This window comes from Humulus lupulus, chromosome 4 (assembly GCF_963169125.1).
Source record: "Humulus lupulus chromosome 4, drHumLupu1.1, whole genome shotgun sequence".
In the NCBI taxonomy this organism is placed as follows: domain Eukaryota; kingdom Viridiplantae; phylum Streptophyta; class Magnoliopsida; order Rosales; family Cannabaceae; genus Humulus; species Humulus lupulus.
The window spans coordinates 10,522,935-10,542,257 of record NC_084796.1 but is presented as its reverse complement, the minus strand read 5'-3'; the positions used below and the strand labels follow the sequence as shown (position 1 = coordinate 10,542,257).

Below are 19,323 nucleotides of genomic sequence, written 5' to 3'. Positions count from 1 at the left end.
TGAAAGTGGACCAGATGACGGCTCACCGTGAAAGCGAAGAAGGCAATGGCTTATCATGAAAGAGGACTACGCAGCCACTCAAGGTAAAAGCAAAGCAAAGGGAGGGAGAAAGGACGACAATGGTGGGAAGGGATGGATTGGAGAGAATAACAGAGAGAAGAAAATTTAGGGGGCGGCTGATAAGATTAGGGTTGTCTATTTATATAAATAAATAAATAATTTTTTTAATAAAAATGTTTTTCTATATATAATATAATTAAAATGTATTATAAATATCTTTTATTTATATTTTTTCCAACTATGTACACACGTGGCATGCCACATGTTATACAATGTGTACACATCATACTATTTACTCCACATAAGCTTCCAAATAAGCATTTATAATAATAAAACAATATAATGAAAATAAAAAACGGGGGGAAAATTGAGCGAGAATGGTTAAAAAATTTCCCTCCATAATATACGTAGGTAAAGATCATTACCTACTGATATTATTGGTAGGTAAAGCTATGTTCCGAAATATAATATAATGAACTAACATTTACCTAATAATATTATCTACCAATAAATATTGGTAGGTAAAATATTGGTAGGTAAAGATCAGATTTCTTGTAGTGTTTATTCTGTACAACTCATAATATTGAGATAAAATAGATCTTAGCACAGACATAAAAAAATGCATAATTTTTACCAAACAATAGCATGCTCTAAAACTGACATTAACAAATGTTGTTCGCATTAAAAAACTTGGGGGGGGGCAAATGTTTCCCTAAATATTGGCAGGATGACATGGCATGTTAAAGAGGCACATGAACAACATGTAACTGACTATTAATGAAGGACTGGTCGACCGACGACTAAATTGCCTTAAAAGAAATTAAGCTGCTCGATAGATGCACAAATATGCTAAGTAGTAGGAAAAGGAGGTATACCAAAGAACATGACCAGATCTGCTCATAGGACTGAGGCAAACACTCAGAGACAGTTATAAGTTAGATATTCCAGAGATATTTGACTATTTTAAATATAAATATCATTATTTATTTTATTATTTTATTATGCTTGTAACGTCAATTAAACATGACCCATAGGCCCATATGTACATTCATGAACCTATAAATATGAATCATATGATTCATTTATTTGACACGCAATATTTGGTATTCAGAGAGAAATATTGAGTTTATACATAGAAACTTGTAGCTTTCCTCGAGACTTGTGAAACTCTGTGAATCCTTGTTTACTGATCGCAGGGTTTTGGGATTTTACATCAATAAAATCACTAAGTGGACGTAGGTCATTACCAATCTATGGGGCCGAACCACTATAAATTTCTTGTATCGTTTACATTTTTACATTCAGCTCTATAATCTTTGTCGTTTTTCGTGACTCCATGTCATTGACTAAATCAAGAGTCAACACACATTAATACCAAAAATAAAATTAAAATATAAATAAAAAAATTATACAATATAAAAAAAATACATACTATAAAAAAATGGAAAAAAAAAGTATTACAAGGCACCGTTCATAGTTTCATTAACATAGTAAAATGAGGTTAGGCCTTTCAGCTTTTCTTTAAAAAGATGATAAGAATTCTTAATGCATAGCGAAACATTAAGGATCTCTTTCATCCAAAAAAGCTTATTGTGTATCCTGACAAAAAAAAAAAGTTTATTGTCTTGCTTAAAGACATACTTATTTAGAGCATAAGTAGCTTTATTATCAAGACGACTAACATGGAACTGATTTGCACCCAGAAAATTAGACAATAAAATTCTAATATCATAAAACAAAACACCCGATTCATTTAGATACATAAATTTGTTATTGATTGCCAAAACTAAGGAAAGAGGAAATGAAAGTCCAGATGCTTCAGCCTAATTAAGTCCCACCAAAACAGCAAGAGCTTTCGCCTAAATCTTCTATTGGTGTTTTGATGCATTCGATGAGCTAAGCCATTCGCCTTGTGGTGGCATTGCTTCTTCCACATCGCTTGTACTTGTACATGATGCATATAAGGTAGGATCAGTTTCTTGTGCAATCCGGCTCATTAAGACATCATTGAATTTCCAGTCAACCAAGTAACCAGGCCTTGAAACTTCAGTGCTCACATCAATATCTCTTGAAAGCATTGCCACCACTCTGGACATTGATGGACGAGCTGTTGGTGATGTTTGAGTGCATAGAAAAGCAACTCCAATGATTCTCCTCACATCTTCCCGATTGAATTCTGATAAGTTTGAATCGATCAGTTCAAGTTCGCGGTCTTCTTCATGTAGATTCCAAGCCTAGTGAGTGAAAACAATGATAAGTTATGTATGGAGAGATTGAAGAGATGATAATGTAAAATGAAGACATTCCATTATTGAGAGAAGAGAATGAAATGAGAAATATAGAACAAATGAAGTTTTAAAAGGTCTTTGTTCTTTTAGTATGACATGAGGCATACCAAAGTCTTTATAGAAAACAATTTAGTTTTTGTTACCCATTCAAGAAGATAGATCTTTTCAGCATCTAAGCTTGAGTCTGAATTTGGTCTGCCAGTAAGGATTTCTAATGCCACAACTCCAAAAGCAAAGACATCTGTTTTCTCTGTAAGGTGACCAAGCATGGCATATTCAGGTGCAAGATAACCACTGCAACATAAATGAAAGTTTAATTAGTACAAAAAATTGCTAGTAATAATATTTTGAGAATTGAATAAAGAAAAAGAAACAAAAGCTAGCTTGATCATCAAGATAATCTTACGTAGTTCCGGCAACTCGTGTACTTATATGAGTCTTTTTATCATCATAAAGTTTGGCCAGACCAAAATCTGATATTTTGGGGATGAGATCAGAGTCAAGAAGAATGTTGCTCGATTTGACATCTCTGTGTACAATTCTAATCCGTGATTCTTCATGAAGGTAAGCTAGACCTCTTGCAATGCCCAAGCAAATGTCAAACCGTGTTGACCAATCCAAATTCAAGGTTTGCTTACCTGATCATGTCAGCCATATTATGAGTTATGTTTAATACAACTTTTGGTTCTCATTATAAGTTGTGTATAAGCAACAATGAGTTATTATCATACCAAATAGTGCTTGATCAAGACTCTTGTTTTCCAGATACTCGTAAACAAGAAGTCGTTTGTCTCCCTCAATACAACATCCATATAATTTGACAAGGTTACGATGTTGCACAGCAGAAATTGTGGCAATCTCAGCCACAAACTGGCTCTTTCCTTGGTGAGAAGTCACAGACAATTGCTTCACAGCAATAGCTCTTCCATCTTCAAGTGTTCCCTATTAGTTGTTGTATCAAAGGTAAATATGTGTAATCAAATGAATTTTATTTAATTGCATTTTCTTTCACCAATGAGCTTTTGTGATATTAAAAAACAATCATCACTTAGCCTGCAATTTGTTATGAAGTTGATTAATGCAAATGCATACCTTGTAAACAGGTCCAAATCCTCCCTCTCCCAACTTATTAGAAGAATCAAAATCATTTGTGGCAGCCTTTAGTTCAGCATAACCAAAAGTGAATGGTTTAACATCCATCCCCAAGAACTCTGCAAATCAACTAATAATCAGTATGCTTTCCCATATTTAAATTCTCTTTCAGACAAAAAAAAACAAAAACAAAAAGGTGAAAGTGCTTACCTTCATCATCATTCAGTTGAGACTTCTTTCTTCTATGAACAAACAAAGCCACTAAAACAGACAAAAAGCATAAAGCGCCAACCCCAACAATGATCCCTACAATCATACCAGTTCGATTCTTCTTATTGCTTGGAGGAATGTTACTAACAGTTGGTTCAAAATCTGTATCAAAACAACAGTATTCAACTACGTTATCCTTATATGTAGTTAAAAAATCAATACCTAAAAGTGTTAAGCCACTTTTCATTTGCTCCTAGAATTAAGTAGACCCTGTTAGATTACCTGGAGTAGCACTGATGGCTGAAATGGAAGGTCCATAAGTACCTTGTGCTGGTATGCAACAAGTTCCTTTTCCAGCCCAATAAAGATGGATTTCAAGGTAGTTCTGTGAGACTAGAGCCTTAGACTCCTTCTGGACCACTCGGAGAGGGACTTCATCTGCCTCCTTTCTAATATCAAAATTTTGTATAACACGGTTTCCCTGTTGTAAATTCACACAAAGAATCAGAAAACAGTAGACAGAAACAGGACAAAAAGAGCAAAAGAAATTCAGTTGATGTAAATTCTTAGGATAATTAGGTGGTCTTTACTTGGACATAAATATCAAATATACGCCGGCCAAGACTTTTCCAGGTGCGAGAATTTTCGAAAGCAGTTTCTGCAAACTGAAGTTTGACAGTGTAGTTACCATTCTCAAGCCCCAGACCATAGTATCTCAATGATGAGGCAGAAAGCCTTGCAGTCTGGAATAGTTCTGAGTCTAAAGTATTTGTGAATTGAGATAATGAATTACTTGTATAGGTAGCATTGTTATTCCCTGAGAAAATTCCAACATTGCTTACTGCCCATCTGTTGGAGCTGGTGACAAAATGATTAGCTGGACCAAGAGCCTCTTCATCCTTTTCATACACAAGACCATCAGAAGAAGATGTCATTTGTTTACCACCGGAGTTGATTCCAAAGTTGTAATCTGTATAAGAAAATAAGACATATAACTAAGTATTAATACACAACCACTATAATCAATTGTGTAAATAGTATCTCTGGAATGAAAGTAAAAGGACATTTAATGACAATTTCTGAAGTAATAAAGCTTATTTGAATCAAAACAAAGAAAATAAACAAACTGTACTTACAGAGGGGATGGTCTCGATTACATGGGAAATTTCTTTGAAGGCAGAGTAACCCTGAAAGAAGAGTACTGATAACAAACCAATAATAAATTTCAATAGAATTAGTAAAGAAGTTGTTTTTTCAGCAATAAAATGCAGAGAAATAACTTTAACTAGTATCTAGCAGTCGGTGCTTATTGCTTATAGCTATAACCAAGAGCAACAATTAATGTGGGAAACTATTTTTAAAAACATGAGAGAAAAAAAAAATCACCTGTTGTTTGAATTATCTATAGTAAAGTTGTTTCCAACCAAGTTACTGCATCAAACAAAGCCAAGTATAAAATTAATGTCAATTTCATCTTTACATAAGTCTGTCCTTTTTGGATGAAAGTGAACGAAAATTTAAGTGAATAACAAGGAAAAACAATCTTTATTGTGAATATATATATATCAGAGACATACATGTGTAAATTTTGTTGATTGTTGACCCAGGAAGGAATGCTTCCCACTAGATTATTGTATGATACATCTCTGTAAGCATAAAACATAGCACAGAAGTGTCAGTTTCAGACTCATTACCATGACTCTTTCTAAACATATTACCATACCCAGCTACAAATATATATATATATATATATATATATAAGATATGTTAACTTACATATTGAGAAGAGATCTACTCTTTTGCCTTGGCAAGGTACCATTTAAGCTATTATTTCCAAGAAACCTGATTAATAAAACATAATTAATTGGTTTAATATACTATAAGACTAGCTAGCATGAAGCATGTGAGATGATACAATCAAAGAGAGACAAGGATATATTACAAAGCATCGAGTTTACTTATGTTGAAAAGAGAGTTTGGAATCTGTCCATTTAACTTGTTGAAGCTCAAATCTCTGTGAAGAAAGAAGTACAACTTTATTGTTAGAAAATAATGCAAGTTGGGTATTTTTGAGTCCTTTCATTGAGCTTACAGTTGTTTCAACTCTTTGTGTTCGCCAATATTCGATGGAATTGAACCAGTGATATTGTTATTCCTCAATACTCTGTAAATTATATTAAAGAGATGTTTGATTATAATCCAAAAGATACATAAGATAGATATAATTATATATATACTAGAATCGCATCTATTTTTTGACAACACCGGTGCATCTTTTTTCTATTTTCGGCACCTAAATAAATGTAATCCCAATTTTTTTATATGACGGTTTATATTGTAACTATCTAGAACATCTTACAAATTTTCATGAAATTTTGAATAAATTATGGTACCGAAAACATTATTCAAATAGTTTGTTGCACGCATGCTTATTTTTTTTATACGTATGTAAAAGTTAACTGTTTGAACCTAATTTGCAAGATGTCTTAAATTATTATAATAAACAATATCATATAAAAAAATTTAAAAAAAATTACCGAAATGTAAAAATACAAACTGGTTACATCGGTGTTGTCAAAAAAGTAAATGCTTTGTAGTCTCCCCTGTATATATATATATATCACACCTAAAATTTGTTGAAAACATCTTACTTACAAATTTGTGAGAGACTTCAAATTGGTGATAAATGCAAGAGAAGAACTTGCATTAGATATTTCACTCAAACGCCTACATATGATTCACAATGAGGATTGTTAGCCTAAAAAATGTGTAGGTAGATATGAAAGTTTTCATTAAGATTACCCACAAGTCTGATAGAGAAGTCAGATTCGCAAAAGTTGATGGTATAGGTCCTTGAAAAGAGTTCCCTTGAAATCTTCTGCATACACATAAACAATTAACTAACTATTGTTAATACATAGATGATAGATATAGATACTGCAATGTTATGAAAATAACAAAAATCTACTCAATGTGTCTTACAAGGTATTAAGATTTGTCCAATTTCCTATGAAGGCAGGTATCTTTCCTGTGAATTCATTATCTGATGCCCACCTGCAGAATGTTAAGGATTTCATTAAAAAATAAACTTTTAACTTTTCTTCTTCTTATATAATAGCATCTCTACTTAATCATGAGGTAGAAGAAACAATTTACAATGTTTGCATGCTTTGGAGATTTGCAAATGTTGAAGGTATCTCTCCACTAACTCCAGCACTATCAATGTAACTATCAAATAAAAAAGTAAATGCAATGATAAGTGCAACCATTAGTTGAATAGAAAATCCAGCCAAGAAGAGCTTCTTAAAATCTTTGAAAAAAAATATATTAAACGAGACAGAATGTTACCAAACTTACAGTTGTTGTAATTTGGATAAATTTCCTAACTCTGGAGGCAGAGGACCAGAGAAGTTGTTTGATGAAAAGGATCTATGTACGAAGTTATCTCAAAGGATTAATGTACATTGAAGGAGAAGACAATAATATAATGGAATTGGACATAGAAAATCTCATTAAAATTAAGAATGTCTTTCAACTTACAAAATTAATAGCTCAGTAAGTAGTCCCAATTCCTTTGGTACCTCCCCTGACAGTGCATTTATGCCTAAGCTCCTAGTAGTAACAAAAAAAACAATGAATAAGTAGCAATCATTATTGGCATATCAATCTGAATCTTGTGAATTTCAAGCTCAAATTTTAGGTAACCTTACAAGTATTGCATTCTGGTGAGATTTCCAATTGATGGAGAAAGAGAACCTGTCAAGAAATTCTGGCCCAAATTCCTACAACAGATGAATAAACCAAGTATAAATAAATATATATATAGGGTAGTTCTATGTAGTAGATGATTTTCGGCGAATGTTTTTTTTGTTATGAGCATGTATATTATATTTATAGTAGATACTGTCAATTTTTAGAAAATTCTAAATAATTTAAAATGTTGAATCAAACAATTTGTTGTGCATGCGTATAAAAAAAAATAAACACGCGTGCAACAAAATATTTTAATCATTTTTTAGGCATTCAAAATTATTTGAAGGTCTAACAAAGTCATACAGATTGAAGAGGAAGGTCAGAGTCCATAGCACTTCTGGGATTGGACCAACAACATCCACTGCATAAACTTTCCTGTATTGTGATGACCAAAATTAAAGTTGGATCATATATACAATATTGTTGCCCAGAATAAATAATCTTTAAGTAAATTATAAAAATAAACTTAGCTAAAGATGAAAATGGGGATTTCTATAATAGAGTTCATCGTCATTTTTTCAAACGAGGTATAAACATCTAACTTCATGTGATAACAAATGTCAGTGCTATCTAATAATTAAAGACTATGGCAAAATCTTATTCGAATATAGTTAATTTTGACCAAAATGTTAACAAATAATTTTCCTGATATATTATAAGGTAAAGTTTTTAGTCAAGAAAAAATGTAAGGTTTTCTTATTAATATAATCCGTAAAACATTTTGACTCTTAGCTCTTTTATCTTTTCTAAGTGATAAAAAACAATGATAATAACTCATTAGAGAGTAAAAGCTATCACTACAATCATAATATATTCAATTCTTATTCTTGTAAAAACATTTTATGCTACTCCACTGTCTTTGATCGTTCTCTTTTTTTCCTATAATGAATTCGAATTCCCATGTATAGGTAAAAGAGCTCTGTTTCCAATACTTTTAATTTTTATATATATATTCTTCTTTAGGTCTTTACTTTAAATCTATTAGTATGGCTCTCAGTGTTTCTCAACTCGTAAATAGTTTTCGGTGTGATTTTTTTTATGACCGTGTATGTTGTAGTTATTTAGAGCATCATGCAAATTTTCAGAAAATTCCGAAAAGTTTACAGTACCGAAAACTAGGTTCAAACTGTTTTCCATGCGATAAAAAAAATTAGTCACGCATGAAACAACATATTTGAACTTAATTTTTGGTACTGTAAACTATTCAAAATTTTATGAAAATTTGCAAGGTACTCTAAATAGCTACAATATACACGGTCATAAAAAAAATAATGAGAGCCTTATCGATTGGACTTAAAGTAAAACCCTACAAAGGAATTCCCTATATATTTATATAAGCAATAAATTGAGAAACATACAGTTGAGTAATGTGGCAGAGAGAGCCACTGTCGAAAGAGCAATCGCATTTGATGAAGGGATTATATGAGCCATCGTCAAATTTGACGGAGTCATCTATGGCGGCACCACTGCATGGTTCTCCACTTATGTTCCACTGTTCAGTGTTAGCCTTTATCTTCCATTGCTCAAAGATCGAATTCAAAGCTCTTACTGCATACATCTCAACCATATAAACATACATAAATATATATATATATATATATATAGTACATAGCAAGTAAACCAATAAGTAAATAATTAGTATTTGTACTACTATATATCTTGGTTTCTTTTTTCACCAACCCAACTATTAAATCTAATGGCAGGTGATATTTTCTTCATGAGGAGCAAATTAATACTGCTATGGAAAGTTGCAATATTACATACATATATAAAAGTTGAGAGAGAGAGAGAGAGAGAGAGAGAAAGAGAGAGAAGACCTTCAGAGGGATCTGTAGTTGGTTGAATTCCATTCTGGGCTTTTGTAAAAGAAGCAAAAACAAAGAACCAGACACCACAGACAATATTGAAAATAGTAAACATCGGTGTTGATGAGGCTCCTAATAATCCTGACATGACGATGTATAAGTTTTAATAACACTCTACTTTCATAGTACTTGAGTTAATTAAGGTAGTCACATTGATGAGGCCCATATATATATATATAACATAGGAATAAAGGTCAAAATTAAGCTCTTAATTAGTTGACATTGTCAAAAGGATAATTGCAAAGGAAAATTTAAGTTTCCATGCTTAAAAAGCATCTCTATCAAAAAAATTATACCTCTTAATACAAAATTTTGAAAATTATGTTTCAAATTAAAAATTGGACAAAAATGCTCCACCCATATATTTGTATTCTCTCTCACACGTTCATTCGCACAAACCCAGCACCCCACAACCAAATTTTGACTGGTAAAAATTCTTTTCTTAATTATTAATTAATGGGCATGGATTTAAATTTAAGTAGCCATCAATCGAGCATTTATAAGTATATTATTATTATTATTATTATTATTATTATTATTATTATTATTATTATTATGTTGATTTTTTTATCATTTTAATCTTAAAGTTACATTTTCTTTTGTCTGTAATTTTTTAATCATTTTTTCGATGAAAATTGATGTATTTCTATTAGAGGTGGCAATTTATGTAAACGTGTCAGATTCGTGTCGACACGATTATGACACGACACGATTAAGGTAAACACGAACACGACACGATTATTAAACGTGTCAAAAATACGAACACGAACACGACACGATTATTAAACGGGTCAACACAACACGAACACGATTATTAAACGGGTCAACACAACATGAACACGATAACAGGATTATGACACGATTAATCATAATTATACGAAAAAAATCAGAAAACCTATGTAAAGCATTCGTGTTATCGTGTCTGACACGATTATTAAATGGGTCGACACGATTATGACACTACACGATTAAGGTAAACACGAACACGACACGATTATTAAACGTGTCAAAAACTCAAACACGAACACGACACGATTATTAAACGTGTCGTGTTCGTGTTTACCTTAATCGTGTCGTGTCGTGTCATCGTGTCGTGACCCAAATTGCCACCCCTAATTTCTATAGCGATTCAATTCCATATTGATAGAATTCGATTCAAAACAATTCTATACTGGAAATAGTATGAGAGTCAAACTTCATCCTATCATACCAATGAACCTCTATTTTTTATCATGGCAAGCGAAATCTCGTCTACAAGTTCTACAAGCTCTAGTGCCCCTATAATATCGCCCTTGTTACTTACTCTTTCTCTATCTTTCCGCAAGTCCACAGCCAACAAACTTGACTTTCTTTATGAACTATCATATGTTCCTAATGAAAAAAATATTAACAATATAACAACCTTCATTTGATTAATCCATACTAGATTTTTCCAAAATCCATTACTCCTTTTTACCCGATCCATTAAAGCTCTCATCAAACATTCCTACAAAACCTCAAAAGAATATATCCAAGCTTCTAAATTTAGTGAATGTCAATTGAGACCTAATCCTGAGGTCCAATTCATTACTTTACAAATCCATCTTAAATTTATTCTCCACTGGATTGCGCAAGGATTCACCCATATCCATTTTTGTGCTATACGTTTTTCTATTTCCCTTCATGGCAGAAAGGGTCTTCCGATTGGATGTCGAATGGGTTTGTTAGACACCCGAATGAGGAATACCAGTATGCAAGCATTGTAACCATAGAGACTACATTAAATGCAGGAATAGTAATAACTACTCTTTTCCCTAACTTTAATATGTCTCTCAAAGACAATCGCTTGACTGATGCTTTCAAAGTTGAAGTCCAATTGGCTGGAATTGACCAAGATCTTACTTCTATTGGAACTATTTTTCACTACCAGATGGCATACAGACTCCAAGATCACGCTCTAGATCTTTCTTTGCCAACAGCTGAAGAAGCATTACTGGTCTTGGTAGACTCTACCCAAGTTCCAACATGCACTCATATTCTAAGGCAAATCTCTATAGATGATCCTATGAAGTTTTTGCCCAGTTCATGGATAACAAACTATGAGGGTCTCCACCAACCTCAAAAAGTTGTCCAGACTCTTACTGAACCATCTTATTACAAGAAAGAAGATGGCTCTGTCGAAATAGTCTTTGACAGAACTCAAACAAAGACTCTCAGTTGCTTTACCACCTAGTACATGATGACTTCAGTCACACCAACTGATGTGGAAATCCAATTCTTTGATTCTCAAGGCAGCCCTATTTATGCTTTCGAATCTTTGAACGGACATAAGTATTGGGATGTTCAAAAGCTGCCTAAAAATAGAACAAGACCTCCCAAAGCGACGTCCTAGCTTAGGAAAACTGCTTAAGCAACAGCTAGCTAAAGGAGAAAAATGAATAAGGTTGTTAGGCCAACCCTTTGGAAAGTTTTACTATATTGTCAAATGTTCTACCCCTAAAGACTTACCGGACTCTAGCTACTCTAGAACCAACTGGATGGGACATTGAGCTTCCTCCAACAAACTCCAGATAGCCTCCACTTCCAGTTCCTCAACAGAACATTTTTCCATGCTACAAAAAAGCAACAAAATGAATGTGACATTATGGAGAAGCCTTTCTTGCTCAAAATCAGTTCCAACAAATTCCACAAGTATGTATGATACCTACTACTGATTATGAGTCAGATTTTCCTCCTCTCAAAAAATTTGATAGGCAAGACGACCAAACTACGGTTTCTCACCAACCAAATGTTCAAAACCCCACAACTAGGAACACAGATGGGTCTCTCAAAAAAGTATCTCTGGCTGAAGAAGTTCTCAACTAGCAATCAGAACATATGATTGCCCAAAATAAGGTCTTAAAACAAGTCGAGTTACAAAATACCAGAATAGAGACAACAGTTAAACAATCTCAGACTACTGTCATCGATAAACTCATTGCAAAGATCCAACAGACTCATGAAGAACTTCTAACCATCATTAAAGCAAACTCAGTCCCAATGACAGTATTCTTAGCAAAAGAAGTAAAGATGAAGAGCCTAAAAACTCAATATGAATCCCTCAAGAACCAGTTCTGCCAACAAGAACCGACAAAAGCTCCTTGCAATAGCTATTTGGGAATTTCTTCCTCGTTCGAGATAACTACGACGTCAATTCCTTGGAAGTTTGCTACAATACCAAAAACCTCCTAGCCTTTTCATATTATTGGATATGTGCAAGAGGACTCTGTTGTACGAATAAGATGCATGCTTGATGAAAGTCAACAACAAAAAACAAAAAGGGAAAGAAGAAAGAATCACCAAGCCAGCCGGTAGACGAACTTAAGTAACTTATGGTTCACCCAACCACAAATCCTCTGTCACGGATGATTCGACATACAGACTCCCTCCACATCACAGAAAAAGAAACAGACTCAGATGATCAAGAATTTGTGGCTAGTTAAGACAATGCTTCATATGCATGGTCTGAAGATATGAGTTCAACTTTTAATAATACTATGCCTAGAGATCCCGAAATCTTATCCAGCGATGACGACAGAGGTTTTCCACACTTGATGGTTCAACATGCTGATGGATCAAACTCACAGACCGAGCCAATTATCACAAGTGAAGACGAAAGTGGAAATGAATCAACAACACCACATGTCCCCCAACGACAAAAGAGTAAAAGTTCAAACTTTCAAGCTTTTACTTTAGATGACCTCCCTTCTTCAAAATGGCGTGAAAGGTTCCAAGATTTTAAGGCTTGGCTTAGCCTGGAATCACAAAAATAGAAAGCATAGACAGGAACGGTTCTCCTCAATTTTGTCTCCCAATTTATAGGTACCCTACAAGACTAGTGGACAAGCCTGGGCGAATATAGACAGATGACGTTTTTACAACTTCCATCTGTCACCAATGCCCTGACCTATCTGTATATTGAATTCTGCGGACAAGACGCTCAAGTCACTGAAATACTACGCGCAGAATCTTCAAGCTAAAATGTTGTACAATGGATAAGAGAGATTTGGAGAAGCATTACAAGAAGATGAGTCAACGGTTCTACTAAATAGGTGGAATTGATGATCCAAATCTAAAACAAGCGTTCATCTCTTCTATACCAGAACCACTAGGAGAAGAAACCTTCAGACTTCTCTCAGGAACAGGAAGAACCCTAGCTGATGCTACAATTGGAGAAATCTATCAGCTAGTTCTAAAGGTATTGGAAAAGATGTGCTCTCAGCACAAATTTATCCAAGAATTCATGAAACAATTCAAGAGGTTCAGAAAGGTTTGCAGCCAAAAAGACCTACGGATCAAATGTCCATCAGAATCAACATGTTCTTGTCTTCCAAAATAAAATAAACACCACAAAAGGTTTAAAACCTTTAAATTCTCTAAGGAAAAGGGACGCAACTCATTCAAATTCCTAATGAGGAAGCGCTCTTTCAAGAAGAAGTCTCACAAATCAGCTAAAAAAAGAGCAACTCACAGAGTAATCTTTCTTCGAAAATTTATGATTTCCAAACTCGAACCTTAAATGACTTTAGAATCCATCAAAAGTATCCATTTTTCCCAAATTCTACCTCTTCGAGACGCTATCTTTACACCAAAACCAATAGCTCACTTCTTCTGGTATTTGGCCAATATTTTTACAATAGTTTTCGAGGTACAAACTTTGGCCTTTCACACATCAATAAAATCAATCATGGACCAAGAAAGGTTCAAACTGGCTTACCAAGTCCAAATGGACATTTTGTCCTGGTTTGCTCCTTGGGAAAATGGAAAAAGGTCTTATCGGCTGAATGGAAAAAGGTCCAGAATGACAGGCCTACTTTTATCTACCCACCAGGCCCAAATGTTTCCAGCCTAATGAACTGATATTGTTATCTTTCTTAGTCTTAATGCCAAACTTGATGCAGAACAGAATATAGTTATTAATCCAACATTCAAAGTTTTTGGGTCAAAAGAAGAGCCACTATGTAGTCTTGGGGGCCAAGAATACATAGACATCCAAAAAAGTTTGTTTGAGAAAAATCAGACTATACCTTCTGAGCTATGGCCCAAGCTAGAAGAAGACGCTCCTTAGGAAATGTTCCCTTCTGACTATACTTGCAAGATAATAAGGGCCTTTGAAACCTTCTACATTGCAGAAAATGAAACAAATCAGGTCACAAAACTCAAAGAAACTTTAGAGCAAAAATATATGTCACTATACAAATTAACCGACACTGAAGGAGTCATTTTGCGAAAAAAAAATTACTTTGAAGATTCTCAAGATCCACATACCAACACTCCAGATATGCAAGATTCTTATCCCTTCCAATACACAGGAAAAGAATGGGATATGACATATACAGGCAATGAAGCCTGCCCTCCACCTGGTAGTGATCAGGATGAAGAAGAACCGACAAGATAGAACCCACTCCACGAGAACCCAACATACAATTCTGACTACGAGGCCAGCCATGAAACAATTTTTAAATAAATATTATGTTGTTTAGCCTTTACTTTTTTCTTTGGTCAGAGAATCTTATCCCTTATCTTGTCTGTTTTACTTTATGCTTTGGCCAGGGCATAGACCTCATAAGGTCGCTACCAATGGGGTGGGGTGGAGTTAAGTATACGGTAGTAGCAGTCGACTATTTCATGAAATGGACCGAGGCTGAGCCATAAGCTAACATCACCTCGAAAAAGGTCCTAGAATTCGTGGTCAAAACATCATATACTGATATGGGATACTAAGGAAAATACTCTCTGACAATGGAACCCAATTTGATAGTGAATTATTCACTCAGTTTTGTGAACGAAATAAGATTATAAGGACCTTCTCCTCAGTTCCCATCCTCAAGAAAATGGTCGGGTCGAAGCCGTAAAAAAAATGTTGAAGAGCTCTATGAAGCGACTCGAGAGGCAAAAGGACAATGGCCTGATATATTACCACAAGCGTTATAGGCTTATCGAACGATAGCTCGAACCTCAATCGGGCACACACCCATCTCATTAGCCTATGGCTGCGAGGCAATGTTGCCAATCGAGGTTGAAATATCGACACTACAATGCGAGGCATACACAAGACTCCAACTGATCACAAATAAAAGGATCCTTAGACCTACTAGAAGAGAAGTGAAATGAAGCTCAGTTTAAAAATGTCGCATACCAACAACGCGCCACAAGGTACTTCAATAAAAGGGTTCGAGACAAGAAATTTGGATTGGGAGACTTAGTAATTAAATGAGTATTTTTTACCACACGAGACACAACAGCAGGAGTACTCTGACCTAATTGGGAAGGACCTTGCCTAATTGAATCCATCATTCGAATTGGCGTCTATAATCTAGCTCAATTAAATGGAGATTTGGTCCCACGAGCTTGGAATGGTGAACATCTACGATCATATTATCAATAAATTTTGGAAGATGTTTATTTAGTTGTAACCAAGCTTGTATTTATTTTCAGTATTGTTAATAAAGTGTTATTCACTTTCATTTGATAATTTTGTACTTGCACTTAGAATAAAAAACCTAAGATTTCCCAATGATAGGAGTTAAGGGGGCACATATGGTATACCAATGACACCATAAGCTCGAAAAAAAAATAACAAATAAAAAAATGATAATGTTAACTGCAATGACAATTAACCTAGTATGAGCATATATACATTAAGTTTAGAATAACCAACTAATGCATTTTAAGTTGGGAAATTTCTTGCAAAATATGTTTCAACCTCGAAACCACCAAGGACATATGCATGGACAAGAAAAGGAAATTAATAAATATAACCAGGAAAATAAATGGACAAACTATACTATAAACCATTTAATATTTTTGTTAAAAATGAAATATTCGTTGAAGTAGTAGTCGAGCTCGTCTAAAACGAGATCAAACCAATAGTAAACGAACAAATAAACCATATATAATAATGTATGGAAGTCTGAGGTAAGCTCGAAGAGTACTTGTATGGATAAACAAGTATTAAATGAACTGTTATAAATAATGCAAGCTCGAAAAATTTCTACACGAAAAATATCAGGCATGTTATGAAAGCATAATTAAAGTAGACATGTGTATTGTTATCCCTCAAAATTCAAGAGAAGACGTGGTGAATAAGAAAGCGGCAGGTGACATCAAAAAACATGGAAAAACGATAAAGTATTGAAAAAAGACCGATGAACAAAAAATGGATAGGTCCATGACCTATAGGGAAGTCGACCAGGCCTAAACCTCCTAGGGCTGGTCGGCCTGGCCCTAGCCCCCTAAGGGTGGACAACCTGACCCCAACCCCTAGGGGTGGTCAACCTGGCATGCTCAAGAACTGCATGGGGAGTTCGTCCCACCCTATTCTTCATAGGGAGGTCGGCCTAAACTCCCATATTTACTTCGCTGTATAAATTTCACGCTCATTCAAGCTAAAATCAGCAAGCCTAGTACCTAAAAGATCAACAGGCCTAGCACCTAGAGGATCAATAAGCGTAGTACCCAGAGGGTTATCAAACCTAGCACCCAAGCTCTAAAGGGTCTTCGGGCTTAGCACCTAAGTCTCATAGACCAACCAAGACCTAACATTTTCTCAAAAGTTTCAATCGTTCATCGTCAACCACGATCTAGAGAAACAACGAGAAGACCCACGATCTTATAATCATGGGGAGGTGGACATGTATCTCCACTCCCAATGTTCGTGTACCAAACCACGATTCCCAGTCTTACTGATCATGTAACAGCCCCTAGGTACTATAAATAAAGAACTTAGGGCTTCATTTAAGGGGAATTTTTTGGAGAGAAACTTTGGGCAAATTTGTGACGAGTGAACTCTTTAGTTCATCTTTGTAATTGTTAATCGAGTGATTCAATACTAAAGATTAAGTGGATTAGGTTATTATTGTTCATTAGAACAAGGCTGAACTACTATAAAGTTTTGTGTGTTTGTTTAGATATTTGTACTCTATCGTATATTTATATTTATTTCGTTCAAAAGGTGTCGTATACCGTACATACGACCGTTGGCCAATTTCATAGGTAAACATGCATAAATTTTCTTGTTAAGGAAAACTAGATATAAACTACTTTAAAGTTAGAAAAGTAATTTAAAAAAGCTAAAAATAAAGTATCTCTACAATTCGAGCAACAGATGTTCTTGGCCACAAGGACCTTAAATATTTACAATAAAAAATATTGGTCGAAGCCCTTGACAGATATAATAATTTCACGGTTGGGTGGCCCTAGCATCCACCTCGCCTTATTCCTCCTTTAACCTCGCCTCCTTAGCTACCTCAGCAACCTTTTCTTCAGCCAAGCGAGCTTGCCACCTCTCCAAAAACTCATCCTCTTTATCCGCCAAGAAACTAGTATCAAGGTCAGAATTCATGGACCATACACGATACATGGCCATGTCAATTTTTGTGTCTTTCTTGGCGGTAAACTCCATCAGGAGTCGAGCCTTCTCACCTTCCATTATGTTGAAGGTAGCATCTTTCTCCTCCTCGAGCTTGATGTTTAAATTCTGAGTTCGTTCGAGCTCAACAGCTTTAAAAGATAGTTCTGAGACCTTGGCCTCAAGCTCTTCACTTTATCAAGCTTGGAATCCACTGCCACCAGCTTTCCCTTCGTCTCTTTGAGAGTGTCCTCAGCCCGGGATTGGGCATTCTTGGCATCACAAGCAAGCTTGCGACTAGCGACCACCTCCGTAGTGAGCACATAGTGGTGACGATGGAAGTTAAGACGGCTCTGTATTAAAATAGAGAAAGTGTAAATATAAAAGAGCAAAGAGATTCGAATTCAAATAAAATTTCGAACTTGAAAAACACTTACCGAGACTAACAACTCTCAACCCTTGTCAAAGAAGGAGGTAGCATTGTTACCCTTTAAGAATTCTCAGTGGGGACCATGAAGGTTATTGCAAGCTCGACCCACACTGGTGAGGACTTCAAATCCAACCTCAGCTCTCGAGGCACCAACCTCATTGTCAACCACGAACTCCCTTTCATGAGTTGAGATGGTAAGCTTGTGGAAAACTGTGGGAGCATGACAGGGCCAAGTCTTTGAGACATCGACATTTGTTTTCCCTTTGTCTAATAAACAGGTTTTTTCAGGAGGAAGAGCAGGAGCAATCTGGGTAAAGAGGGTTGGTGGAAGGGTCTCTGTCGAGGTCATAATAGCAGGACTCGAGCAGGCAGGGGGAGGGCCCAAGGCTGCAGCCGTAGTCTCGACCACCTTAGCAAGCTTACTGGTTTTGGAGGAGAATCGACCTCGTTTCATTCCTTTGGATGATGGGGGGTCTGCTGAGGAGGTTTTCAAGGTCTAAGTCCATCTCACCTGCAAAAATAAAGAAATTTACATGAGTTTCTTTCACAATTAGTTGGAATAAAAGTTTGCAATATAAGTGGGGAAACCTAACTGGAAGACCAAGAAATAACCAGGTCATCTGAGAATATCTCGATAACTTGGGTAGGTTCCTCAGATGGGCATGATTCATCACCTTGAAATGTGGGAGATAAATCCAATCATTCAAGTCGTATTGTAATCATATACCTTCCCACATTTCATTAACAGTATATATGGTCTGTGACTCGAACCACCAACTATCATTCCTATGAACCGTAAAGTCTACCCCCATCCAAGTCATAAAATTATTTTCAGGGTTTCAAAAAGAGACTAGAACATTGGGCTCCCATTTTAAGAGTGTGGGAGACCAACCCGATTGGTCAAGGAAAACTTTACCTCCAACGGACGAGCTCATTGATGCCTCATCCTAAGCTTTGTTCGTTGATCCAAAAGGTTCAATGGGGAGGTAAATGGAGAGTCTGGAGCTCGAAACCATTTTTTTCTTCCTCGGGAGGGGGTTGGAATGAGTGGAGACTGGGACTTCTTCCCATCTGGCATATTTACGAGTCTCGGCATCATCCATAGACTCGCCATCACTAAGGAGACCACAAAGGTGAAGCTTGTCGTTGTGGAGTAGATAATGTAATGACCGCTTGGAGGGCTTTGGGCGGTCAAAATTGGCTACATAACAATATATGGATAAATATTCGAGCTTAAAGATGATGAGACATGGTATT

General features: G+C 35.4%; 1 protein-coding gene across 2 annotated transcripts; it reads right to left on the bottom strand.

The window, feature by feature from the left end:
• Positions 1–1,515: 1,515 nt before the first annotated feature.
• On the bottom strand, positions 1,516–9,414 carry LOC133829948 (probable LRR receptor-like serine/threonine-protein kinase At1g56140). 2 transcript variants are annotated; one of them, XM_062259797.1, is made up of 24 exons: positions 9,221–9,414; positions 8,762–8,951; positions 7,707–7,778; positions 7,361–7,432; positions 7,191–7,262; positions 7,008–7,079; positions 6,807–6,878; positions 6,633–6,704; positions 6,453–6,528; positions 6,306–6,373; positions 5,743–5,814; positions 5,593–5,664; positions 5,427–5,492; positions 5,228–5,296; positions 5,037–5,081; positions 4,787–4,851; positions 4,241–4,620; positions 3,933–4,131; positions 3,651–3,812; positions 3,441–3,559; positions 3,080–3,290; positions 2,755–2,986; positions 2,492–2,642; positions 1,516–2,294 (listed from the first exon to the last, which is right to left on the bottom strand). In XM_062259797.1, exons 1-24 carry the CDS (start codon positions 9,354–9,356, stop codon positions 1,929–1,931), a joined length of 3,111 nt encoding a protein of 1,036 aa, XP_062115781.1. In that variant the 5' UTR covers positions 9,357–9,414; the 3' UTR covers positions 1,516–1,928. The 2 variants fall into 2 exon arrangements, with proteins under 2 accessions (XP_062115781.1, XP_062115780.1); XM_062259796.1 differs by having other exon boundaries at positions 6,306–6,377; positions 6,457–6,528.
• Between the last annotated feature and the right edge of the window lie 9,909 nt (positions 9,415–19,323).